The following is a 19872-nucleotide window of genomic DNA, read 5'->3' as shown; positions in this document are numbered from 1 at the left end:
GAGGTGATGAGGGTGTGGCAGTGCCATGTCTGAGGCCCCACGTTTCTTTCTTTTTGAGTCTCGCTCTGTCACCCAGGCTGGAGTGCAGTGGCGCGATCTCTGCTCACTGCAAGCTCCGCCGCCTCCCAGGTTAACACCATTCTCCTGCCTCAGCCTCCCTAGAAGCTGGGACTACAGGCGCCCGCCACCACGCCCGGCTAATTTTTTCGTGTTTTCAGTAGAGACGGGGTTTCACCGTGTTTGCCAGGATGGTCTCGATCTCCTGACCTCGTGATCCGCCCGCCTCGGCCTCCCAAAGTGCTGGGATTACAGTCGTGAGCCACCGCGCCCGGCCGAGCCCCCACCTTTCTTTTCCTCCCTCTGCCTCCCTGTGGACACCTTGAGGAGACTGTCAGAAGGCAGTAACCAAGTCAGTGGGGGAGGGATGGGAGAGGCAGATTTACAGGAAAGCATTCACCTGGGAAGACATCCAGAGATACTTAGGAACTGGACTGTCTAGGCCTTGGGGACTGCTGCTGGTATGTGGGGGCTGGGAGAGAGGGAGGAGTCACGGTTCCTGGCTGGAGCCCCGGGGTGGATGGTGGTGCCATCACTGAGATGGAGAGCAGGGGGAGGGACAACTCTCTGGGAGAGCTGGAGCTCTTCCCAGAAGCTCTCCAGCACGCCTTTTTCCTGGAGCTTGGAATTGATGTGGGGAGGGCAACGGAAGGGTGCAGTGGTAGTGTGAACTCCAGACTCCGAACACCTGGATTCGGATCTTAGCTCTATCACTTACCAGCTGTGTCATATTGGACAAATCCCTTAACCTCTCTGGGCCTCTAGAAACAGATAACAGTTACAGCACCCACCTCATATGCTTAACAGAGTTAAAAAATGTTAAGCTCTCTGAACAGTGCCTGGCACATACTAAGCGCTGCATAAAGGTGAGGTGTCCGTGTTTTCTTTGTAGGTCTTTCTCTCTGCTCCCATGACTGCCACCTGCCTCACTGGCCATTTCTGTAGTGACTGTGCCGTGGTGATTTGGTGTCTCCATCTCTTCCAGGCAAACCTGTCTTCATTAAAGTCCCTGAGGACCAGACTGGGTTGTCAGGAGGGGTAGCCTCCTTCGTGTGCCAAGCCACAGGAGAACCCAAGCCACGCATCACATGGATGAAGAAGGGGAAGAAAGTCAGCTCCCAGCGCTTTGAGGTGCGTCTGTGGTGGGAAGGGGTAGGCAGGGCTAAGGGTCTGCCCACACTCTCTCCTTTCAGTCTCCCTCCCCATGGACCTTTTGAAGGTGGGAGGACAACTGACCCTGAGCAGGCTCCTGTGTCCTGAGTAGGCTGTGACCCCATGTCTGTCCCCTTGACAGGTCATTGAGTTTGATGATGGGGCAGGGTCAGTGCTTCGGATCCAGCCATTGCGGGTGCAGCGAGATGAAGCCATCTATGAGTGTACAGCTACTAACAGCCTGGGTGAGATCAACACTAGTGCCAAGCTCTCAGTGCTCGAAGGTACGTGCTAGGGAGACATTGGCACAGTGGGCTGCCGGGCTGAGGTGTGGGAAGAGCCAGCCAGCCCTGTTCCTACCCTGGGCCCATGTGCATTTGGCGGAAAGGAGGACTGGCCACCTTGGGGTCGGTGAAAGTCAGTGGTGGACAGTGATAGTCATTGGATCTGACCTGGATTGTGTGGCTTATGCTGAGGCCAGCCATGTGGGGCATGATGCATTTGTATTCTACTGCTGAGCTGGGTCGTCGCTTGGGTGGGGTCTGGGGTCTGACTCGAGATGTGGAGCTGCAGCTGTGTATCCCTTGGGTTATGTGGTTATGGCTGTGGCTGTGGCAGTGAACCTGATTTCCATGTGGAACCTGGCCATAGGTGTCAGGTGTGTTTCTTGTTGCCCCTGTGAGCTGAGGCTTGGGGCTGTGTCTGTGGATTTTAGTGTCTTCTCTCACTTGGTGGCTTCTCCATGCATTCACAAGCATTCCCTGGATCACCGTGAAGTCCTCTGAGCATCAAGGAGGAGAGAGCTGTGTCTAAGCCAAGTCTTGAGGACAGGTGGGAGTTGGGGGTGGCGGTTGGCAGTTAGGCAGGTGCCCAGGCCCAGAAGCAAGAGAGAATGGAGCTTTCAGAGAGCTCTGAGTAGTTCAATTTGGGTTTTCTGGAGGGCAGAGGGGGAGCTAGAGAGCACAGGAAAAAGGGGAAAGCAATTCAGCATGAGTCTGGAGAGGTTTGGAGGGCAGATTACACAGGCTCTGGCTGAGAAATGAACACTCTCCTAGGGACATAGGAAGCCACAAACAAGGCGGGGGTGACATGATCAGACCCCAGCCACAACGAATTCATCAGTCTGAATTTGTATTTTCAAAATATAGCATCGATTGTTGCTTTCTTTTTTTTCTTTTTTTTTTTGAGACACAGTCTCACTCTTGTTGCCCAGGCTGGAATGCAATGGTACGATCTCAGCTCATTGCAACCTCTGCCTCCTGGGTTCAAGTGATTCTCCTGCCTCAGCCTCCCAAGTAGCTGGGATTACAGGCATGCACCACTATGCCCGGCTAATTTTGTAGTATTAGTAGAGATGTGGTCAGGCTGGTCTTCAACTCCTGACCTCAGGTGATCCGCCTGCCTCAACCTCCCAAAGTGCTGGGATTATAGGTGTGAGCCATTGCACCTGGCCAATTGTTGCTTTCTTTTTTTAAATGTGATGTCGATACCTGTTCCTTTTTGAAGAATTGAAAAGTATAGAATAGCACAGAGGGAAAAATTAAAATGTCTCTCTACCTCTAATAACATTTGGTTATTTGCTCATGGTCTGTTTTCTGTGCATATATATATACACATATGTGTGTGTGTGAACAGAAATGGGACCACATACTGTCTGATGATTTGTAGACTGCTTAAAAAATATATATATATATGACATCTTTCTTGTCTTTAAATACTCTTCTGTATCATTAATCCTTTTTTTTTTTTTTTTTTTTTGAGGCAGAGTCTCGCTCTGGAGTGCATTGGTGCCATCTTGGCTCACTGCAACCTCCACCTCCTGGGTTCAAGCAATTCTTCTGACTCAGCCTCCCGAGTAACTGGGACTACAGGCGCGCACCACCATGCCCGGCTAATTTTTGTATTTTTAGTAGAGATGAGGTTTCACCATATTGGTCAGGCTGGTCTTGAATTCCTGATCTCGTGATCTGCCCACCTTGGCCTCCCAAAGAGCTGGGATTACAGGTGTGAGCCACCGTGTCCGGCCTGTATCATTATCCTTAATGGCTATGGGTAAGCTGTCACATGGAAGTACCCTAATTTATTTAGCCATTCCCTTATTGTTGGACACATATGTTGTTCTCAGTTTTTTGTTTCTATAAATAAGGTGCCATACACATCGTTGCAGATGGATGTGTTCACCTTCCTGATTATTTCCTTATTCTAGATTCATGGAAGTGGAATTGCTGAGTCAAAGGGCACATGCATTTTTAAACCTTTCCATATTTCCAGAAGATTGTGTCAGTTCATACTCCTGCCAAGCAGGGCAGAAGAGTACCTCTTTCCTGCACATCTTCCCCAGTGTTGGGAATTATCATCAGAAAATTTTTTGCCAAGTTAATAGGCAAAAAGTGGCATCTCAATTTAATTTGCATATCTTTGATTACAAGAACAGCTGAACATCTTTTCACATTGGCCATTTTTACGCCATGACTTTATCTGTTCACACCCACATCTCATTCGGTTACTCTTTTTGTTGTTGTTGTTGTTGTTTGGTTTTTGTTTTTTTTGTTTGTTTTTTGAGACGGAGTCTCTGTTGCCAGACTGGAGTGCAGTGACGATCTCGGCTCACTGCAACCTCTGCCTCCCGGGTTCAAGTGATTCTCCTGCCTCAGCCTTTCCAGTAGCTGGGACTACAGGTGGGCACCACCACGCCCAGCTAATGTTTGTATTTTTTGTAGGGGGTTTCACCATGTTGGCCAGGCTGGTCTCGAACTCCTGACCTCGTGATCCACCTACCACGGCCTCCCAAAGTGTTGGGCTTACGTGAGCTACCATGCCCACTGCCAGTTACTCTTTTGCATCTGTGTCTCGTGTGAGTCCATGGGCTCTATAAGCCTAGAGGATCCATGGCGGACAGTGATTAAGACTCTGTACCACTCACTTCCCATGTGTCTTTGGGTTAGTAACTATGCCTCTGAGCCTCATTTGCTCCATCCGTAAATGGATATAATGCCTGCCATCCAAGCTGGTTTGGAAGATTGAGTGCTCTGTAGTAAGCACTTCCCAGGAGGGTGGTGGTGGTTGCTGTGGGGCTGGAAGCTGTACATCTTGAGGCCTTACCATGTGAGCTGAAGGTGGTTTTCCTCCGTGCTGCCTGGCATCATCCGGGTGGTGCAGCCCCACTGTCTACTCCCATGGGGGGACTTACCTGTGCAATAGGAACTCAGAGAACAGGTCCTGGACCAGCATCACTGATTGCTGAGTTCTCAGGCTCCTCCCTGCCACTGCTGACCTCAGTTTCCCCACTCGTGACCTGGGGCAACGCTGCCCAGTCCTCCTGTTGGCATTTGTCCTAGTAGGGTGCCGTCTGCCCTGCCCTGGCATTTGGTAGGCAGCTGAAGGACCAGATGCCCCAGAGGGCTTCTTTTCAGGCTCTCAGATTGGGGAACAGGGCCTCCTTGTTAGTGTTGAAAGAGAAGTCCTTCAAAAGCGCCTAAACCCCAGGTCCTGTGTCAGGAGCCCTCTTACCTCTGCCACTGCCCTGGGCAGCCTTATCTTTTAAAGGGTTGAGGAGGATGGAGGTGGTCTTTCAGGCCTGGGGTGAGGAGAACCGACTCAGACTGACAGCAGGGGCTGGGTGCGGTGGCTCACGCCTGTAATCCCAGCACTTTGGGAGGCAGAGGCCTGCACATCACTTGAGGTCAGGAGTTCCAGACCAGCCTGGCCAACATGACAAAACCCCGTCTCTACCAAAAAATACAAAATTAACTGGGCGTGGTGGTGCACGCCTATAGTCCCAGCTACTTGGGAGGCTGAGGCAGGAGAATTGCTTGAACCCAGGAGGAGGAGGTTGCAGTGAGCTGAGATTGCACCACTGCACTCCAGCCTGGGCGACGGGAGACTCTATCTCGAAAAAAAAAAAATGGGACTGGCAGGAGGTGTCTCTGCAGGAGGTGTCTCTGGTTTCTTTACCGGGGCGGGCAGTATATGTTTGTGCTTCTGGGGTGTGAGACGTGTCTGATGAGGCTGGGGAGAGTGTGGCACAAGTACCCAGACCCTGTCCATGTTCCGGGGAAGGGTGTGGAGCTGTGGGCCTGAGTGAGCCCCTCCTGCTTCTGAAACACAGCACCAGGAAGACAAAATGCTGACTTATCCTGTTGGTCTGTGTAACCTTGACCAGCACTGGGCTTGACAGAAAGGCGTGCTGGGGGAGAGCCAGAGGGTGAACACCCGCCCCCCGCCCCGCCTCACCCCACCCCTCCCCAAGCTGGGTGCCTGCAGGAACTGGGTGAAAGGATGGCTAGACTGGAACTCTGGGATGGGGCCGGCAGGAGCCAGGGCCATTTTTGGGAGACCACCACAGGGTCCGAGGAGGGCTGGGGAGGGGACGGAGCTGGTTGGGATCTGAGAAGTAAGAGTCCAGCCCCCTTCCTGAGTTGCATACAGCTCTGCCTGTGAGCTGGGCTCCTTGGAGAGTGGCTGAGGGCTGTCCAGGGTGAAATGGCTCAGGTGAAGATCAGTGTGCCCCCAAAAAGGAGTCCAGGCCTGCAGTCTGTTCTGTGGCCTCTGCCTTTGCCTCATGCCACACCAGGCCCAACTGCTCTGGCTAGGGCCACTCCCACCACAGCCCATGGGAGTGCCCCCCACTCATCCCCCATAGCCGTGCCCTTTGCACCCCGCTTCTGAGCAGGATTGTCATTCCCAGTGTGGCCTCCCCTCGACACCCCTGCCAGGGCTGCATATGAGGTGGAGGTGCCCAGCACAAGCTGGCCGGGGTGAGCCCGTCCTGGCTGTGATGAGCGTGGGGCCCGCCGCCCAGCGTTCCTGTCTGAGTGGTAATTGAAGCCATTAGCGCGCCAGCCTCTCCCTCGCCGGGTAATGGCAGGAAAAGCTCTTCTAGCTCCGCACTCTTGAGGCGGCGGCTGAATCACTCCCCCTCCAACCCGCCCGCCCGCTGCCGCCACTGAGACAGGGAATCTGACATTTTCCCTCACCAGGGAGGGGTAGCCCTGGGGGAGGGGAGGGAGGCAGGCCTGGATTCCTGGCCTTTCCCCCCAGGAGGATGGGGGGGCAGTGAAGGTCTTGGAGCTCAGTCTGTAAGTCATGGATTCACCTGGGGCCACGGGTTTCAGGCCTGGAAGGACTGGCTAGGAAAGCCCAGGAGGCCGCCAGACTTTTAGTGGTGTGGGGAGGGCACTGATGATTTTGGTTAGGTTCTGGGAGGGACAAGGAGGCAGGGAGAAGAAAGAGACTGTGGAGGAGAGATGAGCTGTTTTGGACTTGTCCTGGGGGGTGCCTAGCTCCAAGGTAGCTAGTTTGTCTTGGGGTCTGAGTACAGGTAGCATTGTTTGTCTTGGGGTCATTGATAGGGCAGATAACGTGCACTCTGTGTGTGGTGTGGGTGCTCTGTGTTCCATGTTCAAGGCAGTGTGTGTGTGAAGTGTGTGGTGCAGTGTATACAGCAGGGGTGCTGCCTTGCAAGCTGTGTGCACAGAACGGGGTGTGCAGTAGTCAGTGCACACGTGAGCTTCAGGCAGTGGGGAAGGGGCAGTGTGTGCAGGAGGTACTGCATGCTTTATGGGCAGTGTGTGCAGCACACAGTGTTTGTGTGCATCAGGCAGTGCGTGGGTGTGGTATGTAAGCAGGTAGTGAGTACCTTATGGGCTATGTATATACAAGGGGTATGCATCAGGTGGTGGAGGCAGTAGGCAGTGTGTGTATTTGTGTGTATCAGGCAATATATGCGTGCAGTGTGCTATGCTGCAGGCTACCTGTGTTTATATCAGGCAGTGTATGCGTGTTTATGTGCAGCAAGGGTGTGCAACAGGTGTGCAGTAAGCTGTGTTTGTGTAGCAGGCAGTGTGTGTGTGTACAGCAGGTGGTGTGCTGCAGGCTGTGTGTATCATGCTCTGTGTGTGTGTGTACAGCGGGTGGTGTGCAGCAGGCAGTGTGTGTGTATGTATCAGGCAGTGTATGGTGTGTGTTTATGTGCAGCATGCAGCGAGTAGTTTGGTGCACAGCAGGGGGTGTGCAGCAGGCTGTGTATATGTATCAGGTTCTGTGTGTGTGTGTACAGCAGGTGGTGTGCAGCAGGCAGTATCTTTATCAGGCAGTGTGTGGTGTGTGTGTGTGTTTATGTGCAGCGAGTAGTTTGTGGGGTGTGCAGCAGCTGGTGTGCAGCAGGCGATATGTTTGTGTGTGTGTGTAGCAGGTGGTGTGTAGCAGGCTGTGTGTGTGTGTGTGCGCAGCGGGTAGTTTGCAGGAGTGTACAGCAAGCAGTGTGCATGGTACGTACATCAGGTGGTGTGCAGCAGGCAGTGTGTGTGTGTGTACAATAGGTGGTATGCAGTGGGCAGTGCGTGTGCGTGCAGCAGGCTGTGTGGTGTGTACAGCAGGTGGTGTGCAGCAGGCTATGTGTGTATACATCAGGCAGTATATGTGTGTGCAGCAGGCTGTGTGTGTGTACATGGGCAACAGGCAGTATATTTGTGCAGCAGGCCATGTGTGTGGTGTGTACAGCAGGTGGTGTGTAGTGTGTACAGCAGGTGGTGTGCAGCAGACTGTGTGCTTGTACATGCAGCGCATAGTGTATGTGTGTGGATGTCAGACAATGTGCATGTGTGTGGTGTGTGCAGCAGGTGGTGTGTGGTGTGTACAGCAGGTGGTGTGCAGCAGACTGTGTGCTTGTACATGCAGCGCATAGTGTATGTGTGTGGATGTCAATGCTTGTGCATGTGTGTGGTGTGTACAGCAGGTGGTGTGCAGCAGGCAGTGTGTGTGCCATGTGGATAGCAGTGTGTGTGCCATGTGACGTGCAGCAGGCTGTGTGTGTAGGTGTGCCTTGGGCAGTGTGTGGGGGGTGGGAGTGAACAGCAGGTGGTGTGTGCCTTACAAGCTGTGTGGGCAGCAGCAGGAGCGGGCAGCAGGCAGCCTGAACTGAAGTGTGGTGGGGTCAGTCTGGCACTGGCAGGAGGTCAGAGATGCTGTGTCTGGGCTCATTGTCTCTGGGACCCCGCAGGATCCCTGTTTGGAGCTGTTGGTCAGCCAGGAAGCTGGACAGAGTTGGATGTGGCCAGAATGGTCTGGCTTAGCTGTTCTCAGCACCTGCGGTCGTCCCTCAGCATCTCCTCTGTAGCCAGGCGAGGAGGTGGGGTGCACCAGATAGGGATCCTGCCCAGGCCTGCCTGCAGGAGGTCTTGGGACACTTTCCTCTCCCTCTCCTACCCCACCAAGCCCATAATCCCTTCTGTCTGTTCCCACCCGGCCTCAGTGTGCCCACTGGCCAGGACCATACCACCTATGCCATGCGGGCCAGGGAATCCAGGTGTCTGGATGGAGTGCCTGGTGTTGCCAACCTTGAAGCAGGCTCTGGGGAAGGGCTACAGGCACATGAAGTAGTGACCAGGGTGGGGGCAAATCAGTGCTGTTCTGAGCTTGGACCTCTGGGTTCTGCAGGAGCTCTGACCCTGGCTGGCTTTGGGGCTCGGAGGATGATGAAGGACCTCTTGAAATACCCCCTGACCACTCCCCAGCACAGTCCTTTTGGAAACAGCTCTAGAGACAGAGGGCCAGTGATAGACGTTTGACCCTGTCCTGAAGTATCCTGGGCTGGAACTGGAGCAGAGCTGGCGAGGGAGCTTCCATTTGCAAGATGGGTGCATGTGTGTTTCCTCAAGGAGTCATCTTTCTCTGCTCCACCTCCTGCCCTGCTCCAAACCTGTATATTCCTCCCACCCATGGTGGAATGACTTGGCCCAGGCCTGACTTTGATGGCTGAGGAGTTTGGGTAAAGGGCTATTGCAGGCACAAGATGGCTTCCCAAGTGGCAAGATGTGATCCCTTTCTATTGTCTACATGTGTGTCTGGGGTAACAGTCTGCTTTGGCAGAAACTGGGCCTGTCACCTACCTGATTTGCAGCACAGAGGATGTAGAAATGGCCCCAGAACCTGGAACCCAAGCCAGCTTCTACCCCTCCCTTAACAACTGAGGCATGACCTATATACCCCTGGTCCAGCTGCTGTGGTCCTCTGTGACCTGTCCTTCCACCCCCATGACCACAGTAGATTTCAGATCCACGCAGACACGAGGTTCTACAACCATTTCCTGGAGGTTCTAGGCCCCGGGCATGGGGATGGGAGAGGTATTAAGTAAGTAGGCACTGCCGGGAGGGCCTTAAAGGTCAGACCCTGGGTTTCTTGGTACCTGGACTCTCCTGTTTTTATTAGCTGTGATCTGCCTTCAAGTGCCCAAGTGGACTCCCTTCTGAATAGATGCTCCTGTTTAGCAGGTGGTACCCCTGCCTCTTCTGTTAGCCGTGGACACTGGGCACTTCCCCTGTGCCCAGCCTGACCCCCTGTCCCTATAGTCACGGGTACTTGCAAGGCCTACTGTGCGTGTTCCCTAGCCTCATGACCACAGTGGAGCCAGTGGCTCTGGGAACAGGCTCACCAAGATGGAGGTTTAAATGCCCAAATGCCCTGTGCATGCACGTTCTCCATCCTTGGTAAGGTGCTCCCTCCCACTGGTTTGCTTGCTGGGGAGAGAGGACTTTTTTTTTTTTAAGACGGTGTCTCACTCTGTCGCCCAGACTCTGGAGTGCAGTGGCACAATCTCAGCTCACTGCAACCTCTGCCTCCCGGGTTCAGACGATTCTTCTGCCTCAGCCTTCCGAGCACCTGGAACTACTGGCATGCGCCACCACACCTGGCTAATTTTTTGTTATTTTTAGTAGAGACGGGGTTTCACCATGTTAGCCAGGATGGTCTCGATCTCCTGACCTTGTGATCCACCCACCTCAGCCTCCCAAAGTGCTGGGATTATAGGCGTGAGCCATCATGCCTGGCCCTGAGAGGACTTTTTTTTTTGAGATGGAGTCTCGCTCTGTCACCCAGGCTGGAGTGCAGTGGCGTGATCTCGGCTCACTGCAACCTCCGCCTCCGGGGTTCAAGTGATTCTCATGTGTCAGCCTCCCAAATAGCTTGGGATTACAGGCATGCGCCACCACGCCCGGCTAATTTTTTGTATTCTTAGTAGAGATGGGGTTTCATGAAACATGTTGGCCAGGCTGGTCTTGAACTCCTGACCTCAAGTGATTCGCCCATCTTGGCCTCCCAGAGTGCTGGGATTACAGGCATGAGGCACCGCTCCTGGCCAAATTTTAATCAGAGGAATGACATGATTAAACTTAAGCTTCAGAAAGGTCTGTGTGGGTGCATAGTTGGGGCTGGAAGGAAACCAATGACAGGTTGTTGCAGTCCAGGTGAGAGATGGCATTGGCGCAAATCTGGGTATGGGTAGGGGAAGATAGGGGAACAGATCACTAGAAGGTTAGAAAGAGGCTGGGCATGGTGGCTCATGCCTATAATCCCAGCACTTTGGATGGCCAAGGTGGGCAGATCACTTGAGGTCAGGAGTTCAAGACCAGCCTGGCCAACATAGTGAAACCCCGTCTCTACTAAAACTGTAAAAATTAGCTTGGTGTGGTGGCGGGAGCCTGTAATCCCAGCTACTCTGGAGGCTGAGGCATAAGAATTGCTTGAACCTGGGAGGCAGAGGTTGCAGTGAGATGAGATGGCACCGCTACACTCCAGCCTAGGCGACCGAGCGAGACTCCATCTCAAAAAAAAAAAAAATGAAGATTAAAAAGAGTAGAGGCCTGCCTGGCTACCTGTAGGATTGGGGAGGTGCAAGGCTCCAGGTTCCTGGCTCTGGGGCTGTGTAGGTGGGGGTGCCATTTCTAAGATTCATGTACTGGAGGAGGACCAGGTTTGAGGAGGCAAGTTGGTGAGTCCAGTTAGAAATCTGTTGAGCCAGGTATGCGCAGGCATCCAGGGGAGGTGTCAAAGAGGCCTCGTACACATTTGCCTGGCACTCCAGGGGACATCTGGAATTGGAATCTTGCAGGCTGAGAAATAGCAAATCTCAGGGAGCCAGAGCCAGGACAGAAGGAGCCCCAGGAACTGAATCTTCATGTTGGGAGGAGGTTCCTGAGAGACTGGAGGGAAACCAGGAGTGTGTGAGGCCAAGAAGATCAAGAGAAAAAAGTGTGTGAAGGAGGAGTGGTCAGCAGGGCCGGGTGCTGCTGAGAGGCCCAGCATGTGTCCTTAGCAGTTAGTTCGGTGGAGCCATTGTTGGCCTTGGTGTTGGGAGACAGCAGGGTGCAGCCAGGCCACAGGGCTGAGAAGTGAAAGGGAGGCTATCAGTGTCTAGAGTAATTGGAAGCAGGGCCTGAACCTAGGGAGTGAATGGATGACAAGAGTCTCCCTGTAGTAGGACTGAGGTTGGGGAGCCACTGAAGGAGAGTTCAGTGTGGACCAGAGTCTGGAACTGCAGTGTGAGTTGGGTGTATGCGCAGGGGATAGCCCCTGGGTTCATGTGGTGGGGAGGCCTCAACCAGGTTGAGTAGGGTGATGTGGGGTGCCAGGGAAACCCGAGGAAGGGGGGATAGGACTGGGAGGGGGAGGCCGCGCCTGCCAACAGGCCCCAAACAGCTCAGATTGAAAAACAAAACAGGCTTTTAAGATGCCAAGTTTGATGAAATCTGAGTGCTGGAAGAGGTGGGAGTTTGCTCTTGGAAAAACAGCTGAAAATCGAGACTCAAAGCTGCGAAGGGAGATGGGCCCAAGGCTCCCCAGGCCCTGCTTACTGCCTAGAAGCCTGGGGGTGGGGCTGGGCTCTCTGGGAGAGTGTGGGAGCATGCAGATCTGGCAGCCTTCGACTTTTAGGGGGCGTCTGGCCCTGGCCTTGCTGAGGATGGAGCTGCTGGAGGTGGCCTTGGCTTCTGTGAAGAGGCTAGAGGGCAGGGGGAGCCAGCACTCCTGCCACCTATGAGGTTCCTTCATGTGTCTCGTCCCTGCATGTGTCTCCAGGCGCACGTGTCTTGGCATAGGTGCGTCTGGCTCTGCGTGTCTCCACATGTGTGTTTGCGTGTCTCTGTGTGCACTGCCTCTGGATCTGCTTGCATGTGTCTGTTTCCACAGGTGCTTGTCACTGCAGGTGCCCCTCCACATGCACATGTAGGTTTCTATTTTTACACCTGTCTGTTTCTCCATGTATATTTCTGTGGGTTCCTGGCTGTGCATGTTTCTACGGTGTCTGTGTGTTGAGAGGCAGAGTGAGGCCAGGCCCAACACTCAAGCTTAGGGGAGGCGGTCAGGCTCACAGACGGTACCACCCCAGGGAGCCTGTGTCTGTGTGTGCGGGTGTGTGCCTGCGTTTGCACGGAGACGCCACGAAGCTGGGTAAACATGGGTGAGAAGGTCATACTGACAGACGGTGCTGCCTGCCCCGGGACCCTGCAAGGCGTCTCCATCTGTCAGCTTCCCTGGTGCAGCCCCTCCCTCTGGCCCAGAGACTCCCCCTCAGGCGTCCAAGGCTGAGCTGGACAAAGAGACCTGTGTGTACTTTGTAGGGGGCCTCAGCAGCCTCCACCCTCATCTTAGGCTCATCTGTCAGGACCCCAACACATGCCCCAGCTCCCACTAGACTCGCCTTGGTACACCACCCTCCCCCCCAACAGCCTTTACAAAGGCAGTTTTCCCCTCCTCCCTGGAAAGCTTTCTGCCTCCCATGCTCATGTGTTTCCTGTTCTTGAATCTCCCTCCTCCAGGAAGCCACTAAGATAGCAAGTGAGCTGTGGAGTCAAACCGATCAGCTCCAATACTGCTGTGGGAGGTTAGCCAAGCTCTCACCCACTTCTGAACCTTAGATTCCCACCATCGACCCCCGACCCTCCCCCCGCAAGGGCTTGTCATCGTCTTCTCCCCATGGGGCAACCAAACCTCTTCACAGAAGGGGACAGGTCTCATTGCTGCAGTGGCTAAAGGCCAGCTCTGTTAGGTGCCGGAGGGATTCACACATACGTGCACACTCCCCACCTTGCACACAGATCTGCGCGAGCCGGGGATACCCTAGGGAATGTGTGTGCATGCTGCCTATGCATGCAGGTATCATCCGCAAATGGTATGGGGAGTCGGGCTCCTGGGTACCTCTGAAGGCCCCTAAAGTCCCCATGGGCTTCTCCTTCCATCCAGGGGACCCTCTTATCAGGCGATGGCCTGAGATGCGTAGTGCGGACGCCCCCGGCGCTGAGGCTGCGGAGGCAGATGGCGCCTCCGCGCACTGTGCGGGGTACCCGGTTGCGGGTGGAGGGAAGGGCCGCGTCGGTGAAGCAGGAAAGCCTAGTGGGAGGATTCCCTGGAGCTGGGGAGCCGGGGCCTGGGAAGGGGCGCGGAGGCTCCACCCAGGCGGGGGCGGGAAGGGCGGTGCCGGGGCGGACAGCGGACGCGCGCGCCTGCACGGACTCGGGCACACGCAGCCCTTCAGCCGAGGCACCCGCCGCTCTGCCGTCGCCATGGCTACCGGCTGGTCTGGAGCGGGGAGGGGCCCTTCCCTCATCACCAACAGGATGCGATTTGAGGGGACTCTGCGTGACTGGTGCATTCCGGGGTTGGAATGTGGGTGCGTGCCTGCGAGTGTCCACATGTGGGGGACCCTGGGGTTCGCTTTGCGGTAAACACAAACGCAGTGGAGCTTGAGCCCCGCCGGCTGAGGCGTGGTGTGGGGGAGGGCTGCCGGGCCCCTCACTCGCAGGGTGTTCATGCCTAGAGCGCTGGAGCTGGGAGCCTACCACCCGGTCTTCTCCCAGCCCCACCTCCGATTTAGCTATGTGACCTTAGGCAGGTGTTTAGATGTCTAGATCTCTCTAAGCCCCTGGTTGCCCATGTACCTCATAAGGGTTTGGTAAAGATTTAAGTCATTTTGTAAAGCGTTTTAACGTAGTACCTAGAACCTAGTAAATGCTCCATAGATCTTACTGTCCCTCATACTTGGGTCTCAGTGTTCCCAGTTGTTGATGGGTTTGGAGTGATCATGTGACATCAGCTGAGGAGTTGCCCAGGTCCTCAACCTGAGTGTTGAGGCTGCAGTAGACCCAGCTCCTGCGGGTGTCTGTGGAGGAAGGTGGTAAGTGTACCAGTCTGGCTGGTCAGTTTACACCAGGATGCCCAGTGGCTCAGCCGGGCCAGGTGCATGGTGGGCATCAGGAAAGGGCTGCTGTACTTGGGTGAATTGAATGTTCAGATGCACCTGGATGGGAGAGAAGGAAGAGGCAGCAGTGAGTCGCTCCTGAGGGGCTGGAGCTCTCCTGTAAGACCCAATTCCCTTCCCAGGTGGCAGAGTGGTAGCTTTCTGCGTGCTGCCTAGAAGCCTAGTTGGCACTGGCTTTTGGGTCCTGCTGTTTTATGGACAGCTCTCCACACATTCTGGTTTTAGGCTCTGGAGGCAGTGCCTGAGGGATGATCTGAGCCAAGGACAGAGCCACTGAGGGCGTGATAATTGAGGGAGGAAAATTAATTGTCCTTAATTTGGCATAAATCCCAAAGACCTTCCCCGTGTAAAGAATTCAGAGTAGATTCCAAGACACGAGGCTGCACACATTTGTGCTTCCCTTCCCTTCCCTGTCTGCGGGTGGAGATGAAGGCCACCTGACTCCTGGGCCCTGACTCTGGCAGGCCGTGGCCATGTCCTCCCCATGAACTGGGCAAGTAGGAATGAGGTCTTGGAAGAACTAGACTGGTGCTCTGGAGGGCACCTAGGATGGCCCTAGCAGCCGTGAGTGTCCCCAGGTATTGGGGAGGTGAACCCTGCACCTCTGGTCCCCCTCAGGCCTTCCTATGGAAGCAAGCAGCAGATGGGCCAAAGGAGGTTGATCCCCTGCCTGGTGCATCTCAGTCCTCTTCATTTCTGTCCTCCTTCCCTTCTCTTGCCACTGTTGAACATTTTACTTTTAAAAATCAAAGCTGAAAGGGCACTGTGGGACCATATTTACAGCCAAGGAGATACTGGGTTTATTTATTTATTTATTTATTTATTTATTTATTTTTTTTGAGACGGAGTCTTGCTCTGTAGCCCGGGCTGGACTGCAGTGGCCGGATCTCAGCTCACTGCAAGCTCCGCCTCCCGGGTTTACGCCATTCTCCTGCCTCAGCCTCCGGAGTAGCTGGGACTACAGGCGCCCGCCACCTCGCCCGGCTAGTTTTTTGTATTTTTAGTAGAGACGGGGTTTCACCGTATTAGCCAGGATGGTCTCGATCTCCTGACCTCGTGATCCGCCCGTCTCGGCCTCCCAAAGTGCTGGGATTACAGGCTTGAGCCACCGCGCCCGGCCGATACTGGGTTTATATCCAGAACTTCTAGGGCTGCAGATCGGGAAACGTGCAGCCAGGTCCCAGGAAAGGGTGGGGTGGCAAGGCCGTGCTGGGAATCCTGCTGCTCCCTAGCCTGAGACCTCTGCTCCTCAAGGGCCACAGTCCCTTTGGGATGCCCCTGGCAGCTGGAGCCTTGGGGAGCGTCCCCTGGGGTCTGGCAGCAGATATATAGGTATCTTGCTCCTGCCTGTTGGGGTTCCTCCAACTCCCTCTTCTACCCACCCCCCAGTCGCTCCCCCTGGGTCTCCAAGAGGCTCTAGGGCAAGCTGGTTTCTGCCAGCCTTTACCTTCACGTCTGAGGGTGCCATGTGCCTTTACTCTGGCATAGAAGCCTGACTTCCCTTGGCATGTGTTCCCACACACCCATCTTGTGCTGGGCTTATGGGAGGGAGGTACAGAGTGGTGCTGGTCTCCCCCACCATGAGCCCAGCTCCCCCCCTTCCCCAGGAGACAGACAAAGGACACACATTCCCCTTGCCCCCACATTGGGTGTGCCTGGCATCCACAATAGGAGAGATGCTCTACTGAGGCCTTGAAAACGCTTGGTGGTTTGGTCCTAGTGGGAAGGGCCTCTCAGCAGCCTAGGATGGAAAAGGGAGCTCCTGACTCTAGTCTCAGTACCTGTCTGCCCCAGTGGCTCAGCCCTTACTAGTTATACCAGCTAATATTCACTGGGAGTGAATTCCGCATCAGATGCTCTGCAACACCTTGCATGCACGATCAGATACAGACCTCACAATGGCCTTACGAGGTGGGCACTTGAACCCTGTGTACAGATGAAAGCAGACACAGAATGAGTAACATACCAGGCCCTAAAGCTAGTTTGTGGTGAAGGTGGGAGTCCCATTTGGTCTATACTAGTCCTGAGCCTGTCCTGGACTTGTGCTTCCAAGGGCTGGAGAGTGGATAGCCTTGCCCTACAGCCCCTCGGGGCTGATATGGGAGCCCATGTGCAGTGGGAGTGGGTTTGCTGCTGACATCTGTTCCTCTTACTCCATGCCAGTGACTCCTCTGTGTGCCGTCAACCCCTAGCAAGCTGGGAGAAGGCAGCCAGGAGGGAGTTTTCCCCACCCCCACCAACTTTTGGTGTCTTTAGAGCTTTTTTATCTCCTGTGCCTCCACATGCTCAGGCATGGTCCGCAGCCCTGACTGTGAATCCCAGGGTCAGGACTGAGTGAGGGAGAAAGCTCAAGGTCAAGGCTGCAGTAGAGAATAGGTCAAGGTCAGGATCAGAGTTAGAAGGGGATCATTGGTAGGGCTGGGTGCCCAGGGACAGGGCTAGAGACCAGGTAGTGACCTGGGGCCCTGCCATGTGATAGAGCTGAAGGCCGGATGGAGGGAACACTGTGTGTGTGGACAGGGGAGAGGGGGCTGGACAGCACAGAGGCCTTCAGGCTGAGCTGTGGCTGTTGGATGCTGCATGAGCTCCCCACTAGCCCCCACCCCCTGCAGCCCAGCATCCATACAGTGCTTTCTGCTGTGACCAGCAGAGCATCGATTCTCGTTCTTCTCAGGGCCTGGAGAGATAAGTGCTGACGCCTTCAGTCTGAGGCGTTGCGTCTCAGACCTGGAAACTCCCTGACAGGGCAGGGGTGGGCCCCACTGCAGCCTCTGCCCTGCCAAAGAGACTTAGGGCCCTGGTTCCTCAAATTGGGGTATACTTCTTGCTTAGAAGTCAAGGATGGGGGAGGGGAGTCTTGAGGTCCCTGGCCAACCTGGAGTTGGGGAAGTTACCCCCAGAGGGGTTATAGGGGGCAGGCACAGCCAGCCCTAATACACACTTTGCTCTTCGTCTGCAGAGGAACAGCTGCCCCCTGGGTTCCCTTCCATCGACATGGGACCCCAGCTGAAGGTGGTGGAGAAGGCACGAACAGCCACTATGCTATGTGCCGCAGGCGGAAATCCAGACCCTGAGATTTCTTGGTTCAAGGACTTCCTTCCTGTAGACCCCGCCACGAGCAACGGCCGCATCAAGCAGCTGCGTTCAGGTGAGCAGAGGGCAGGGGTCAAGTGACCATTCAGACCTCAGAACAGGCCTCTTGCCAGATCCCAGCACAGCCTACCCCTTTGGGCCTGGGCGCCTCCAGGGCTGAGCGTAGGGGACCTAGTGGGGTGGGCTGGGTCTTACTGCAAGTGTGCCTGGCCCAGGGAAGAGAGCTCATGGTTGGCTGTGCTTTTACCTTCTTGGGATTGTCAGACTCCAGACTTTGGGCCAGTTCTGCCCCTCGCAGCACATGTGACGTGCCAATGTGGTGGACTTTTCACAGGTGCTCTATGGATGTTCACCCTCCTCCTCCCCTGTAGCCTGGCCTGAGACAGGGCCTGGATGATGCTTCTCTTTGCTTCCTCAGATGGCAGGGCTTAGCTGAGAAAGAGGCCAAAGGTGCCTGATTCATCAGGCCTCAAAAGGCTGGACCTCAGGGGCCTGGAACTAAGGGGACTTGCTGTTGTCCCTCGACTACCAGAGCCACCTGTCTCCTCTGGATGTCTCTGTTGAGCCAGCTCGGAGCCCTGGGAGCAAGGATGCCATCGTGCAGGAAGGAGGTGTCGCCCCATTGATCGATCTGCCTGTGAGGCTCCCGCCAGGATAATTGATTCAGTTTTTGTGGGAACAGAGCAGGCGGGAAAAGAGGCTCAGAATCAGCTTGGCTGCATTCTGCATCTGCTGCCAGCACAGCCTGGACCAATAGTGTTTGCTTCAGAAGCTCTCCTGCTAGCTATGGGATGGTGGGCCTCGGGCAGGATGGCCAGTGCCGGCCAGAGCCCCTGCTGCCTGTCAGCTGTGATGTCAATGCTGAAAAGGAGGACATGACTCTTGCCCCTTTTAGGGACCTGCAGGCTTCAGAGGTGCCCTCCCACTCCCTGGGATACCAGCCCCTCCCCATCAATTCCCACCAGGCTCACAGCCCCTTGGTGACCTGCAGGAGGAGGGAGAGACAAGCTTCCCAGCAGGGCAAGATTCTGGCCCCAGCCACGGCCGCCTGAGACAGCCAACGAAGTGTTAGCTCATTTAATTTAATTAAAACTCAACAAGATGGAGGCAGCTGTAGCGCAGTTAATTAAAACAGCCATAATCAAGGCAGCAAACGGCCGGCAGTGTTTGTGGCCGCTGCCCAGCGCAGCACAGCGGCCGGCACGGTTCGGCTCCTCTGCGTTTTCCCACAGTTCCCCCAGGCAGGCTCCCCAAGCAACCAGACACTCCTCCCTGCAGGCCTGGGCCCCTCCACGGAACCACATGGATTTGTCTGGCAGCAGCTCTGGGAAGGCTCTCTCACACGTTGGTTCATCTAGCATTTATATAGTGCTTGGGGTGCCCGGCCCTGGGCCACCCCTTGCTTGCCTGTCACTCCACTGGATGCCACTCAGACCCCATCCTCCTTGTCCTTTCGGCAGCAGCTAACATTCCTCCCTCCTTCCCAACCACACTCCCATTTTCCCTAGCCTTCCAGGAATCTGTCTCTTGTGACTTCCCTCTTCCTAGCACCCCTTCCCTGCAGCAGCATCTTCCCTTCCACCAAGGAGCCCGGGAGCCCTGCCCTTGCCCCATGGACACAGCCTTGCCCTGGAAGAGCTCACCCCTCCTAAAGCTCCAACCGCCATCTCCTCACCTGCAACTCTAGCTTCAGTCTTTCCAGCCCAAACCTCTTACCTGAGCTCTGGATCCAAAAATCAACCTGCCTTCTGGTCTCCCTGACCAGTGATGACCAGTGATGAGTGTGACCTTCCTGCCAGACAGCCATACCCTCTTTCCGTAAGTGGCACCCCCCAACCTAAGGAACATGGATCTCAAGTTGGTTTGATTTGAGAGCTCTCAAATGTATCACCCTTGTGGCTCTCAAATTGGCCCCCTTCTCCCTTCCTACCGTGTCAGTCCTATCCTAGGCACCAGACACTGCTTTCCCTGCCTCCAGGCCCTCCCGAGAATCCATCGTCCTGCAGGTCAGGTTTGCTGCTCATATCCTTCCTGTGCTCTCACCACCTCAGTGGTGTCTCCTTGCCTACCTGGTCAAGTGACGCTCCCGAACAAGGCTTGGAGGGCCCTTCTCAGTCTTCACCTGCCCGTGTCTCATCGGGTCCTGGCTACACCACTTACCAGCTCTCTGGCATTGGTCGTTTAACTTTTTCGTGTGTTAGTTTTCTCATGTTTGAAAAGGAGTTACAGTAAGCAGTGAGTGAGTCAATAGCAGTCAAAACTTGAGTTGGTGGGCTGGCCTCTGGTAAGGGCTTCATGGAGCTCTTTCTCCTTTCTATGCCCTTGACTGTCCTAACACTGAGCTGTGCTGACCTGTCCTTGGTCCTTGCCCACCTCCGGCCCTCTGCCCACCTTCCGGCTGCTCCACTTGAAAGCCTCCACCCTGCCCAGCCTCTGGCTGCTTCCTCAGGCCTCACCTTGCTTTACATTGTCACCATCTGGCCCCAGTTCTGCTCAGCTAGGCCTTGCAGGGAGGACCTGGGTCTGATCACACTTGGTGA

General features: G+C 55.0%; 1 protein-coding gene across 10 annotated transcripts in view; it reads left to right on the top strand.

Moving 5' to 3' along the window:
• Positions 1-19872, top strand: part of PTPRF (protein tyrosine phosphatase receptor type F) — a 93209-nt gene that overhangs the window by 21812 nt on the left and 51525 nt on the right. For all 10 annotated transcript variants that reach the window (XM_073007396.1, XM_073007399.1, XM_037998210.2 and 7 more), the window contains 3 exons: positions 1043-1188; positions 1352-1493; positions 17199-17387. In XM_073007396.1, the coding sequence (XP_072863497.1) occupies positions 1043-1188; positions 1352-1493; positions 17199-17387 (477 nt within the window). The remainder of the gene's footprint in view (positions 1-1042; positions 1189-1351; positions 1494-17198; positions 17388-19872) is intronic.

The sequence above is a fragment of the Chlorocebus sabaeus genome, chromosome 20 (assembly GCF_047675955.1).
Source record: "Chlorocebus sabaeus isolate Y175 chromosome 20, mChlSab1.0.hap1, whole genome shotgun sequence".
NCBI classification, from domain to species: domain Eukaryota; kingdom Metazoa; phylum Chordata; class Mammalia; order Primates; family Cercopithecidae; genus Chlorocebus; species Chlorocebus sabaeus.
The sequence above is the reverse complement of the archived record's forward strand: the minus strand, read 5'-3'. Positions and strand labels throughout refer to the sequence as shown.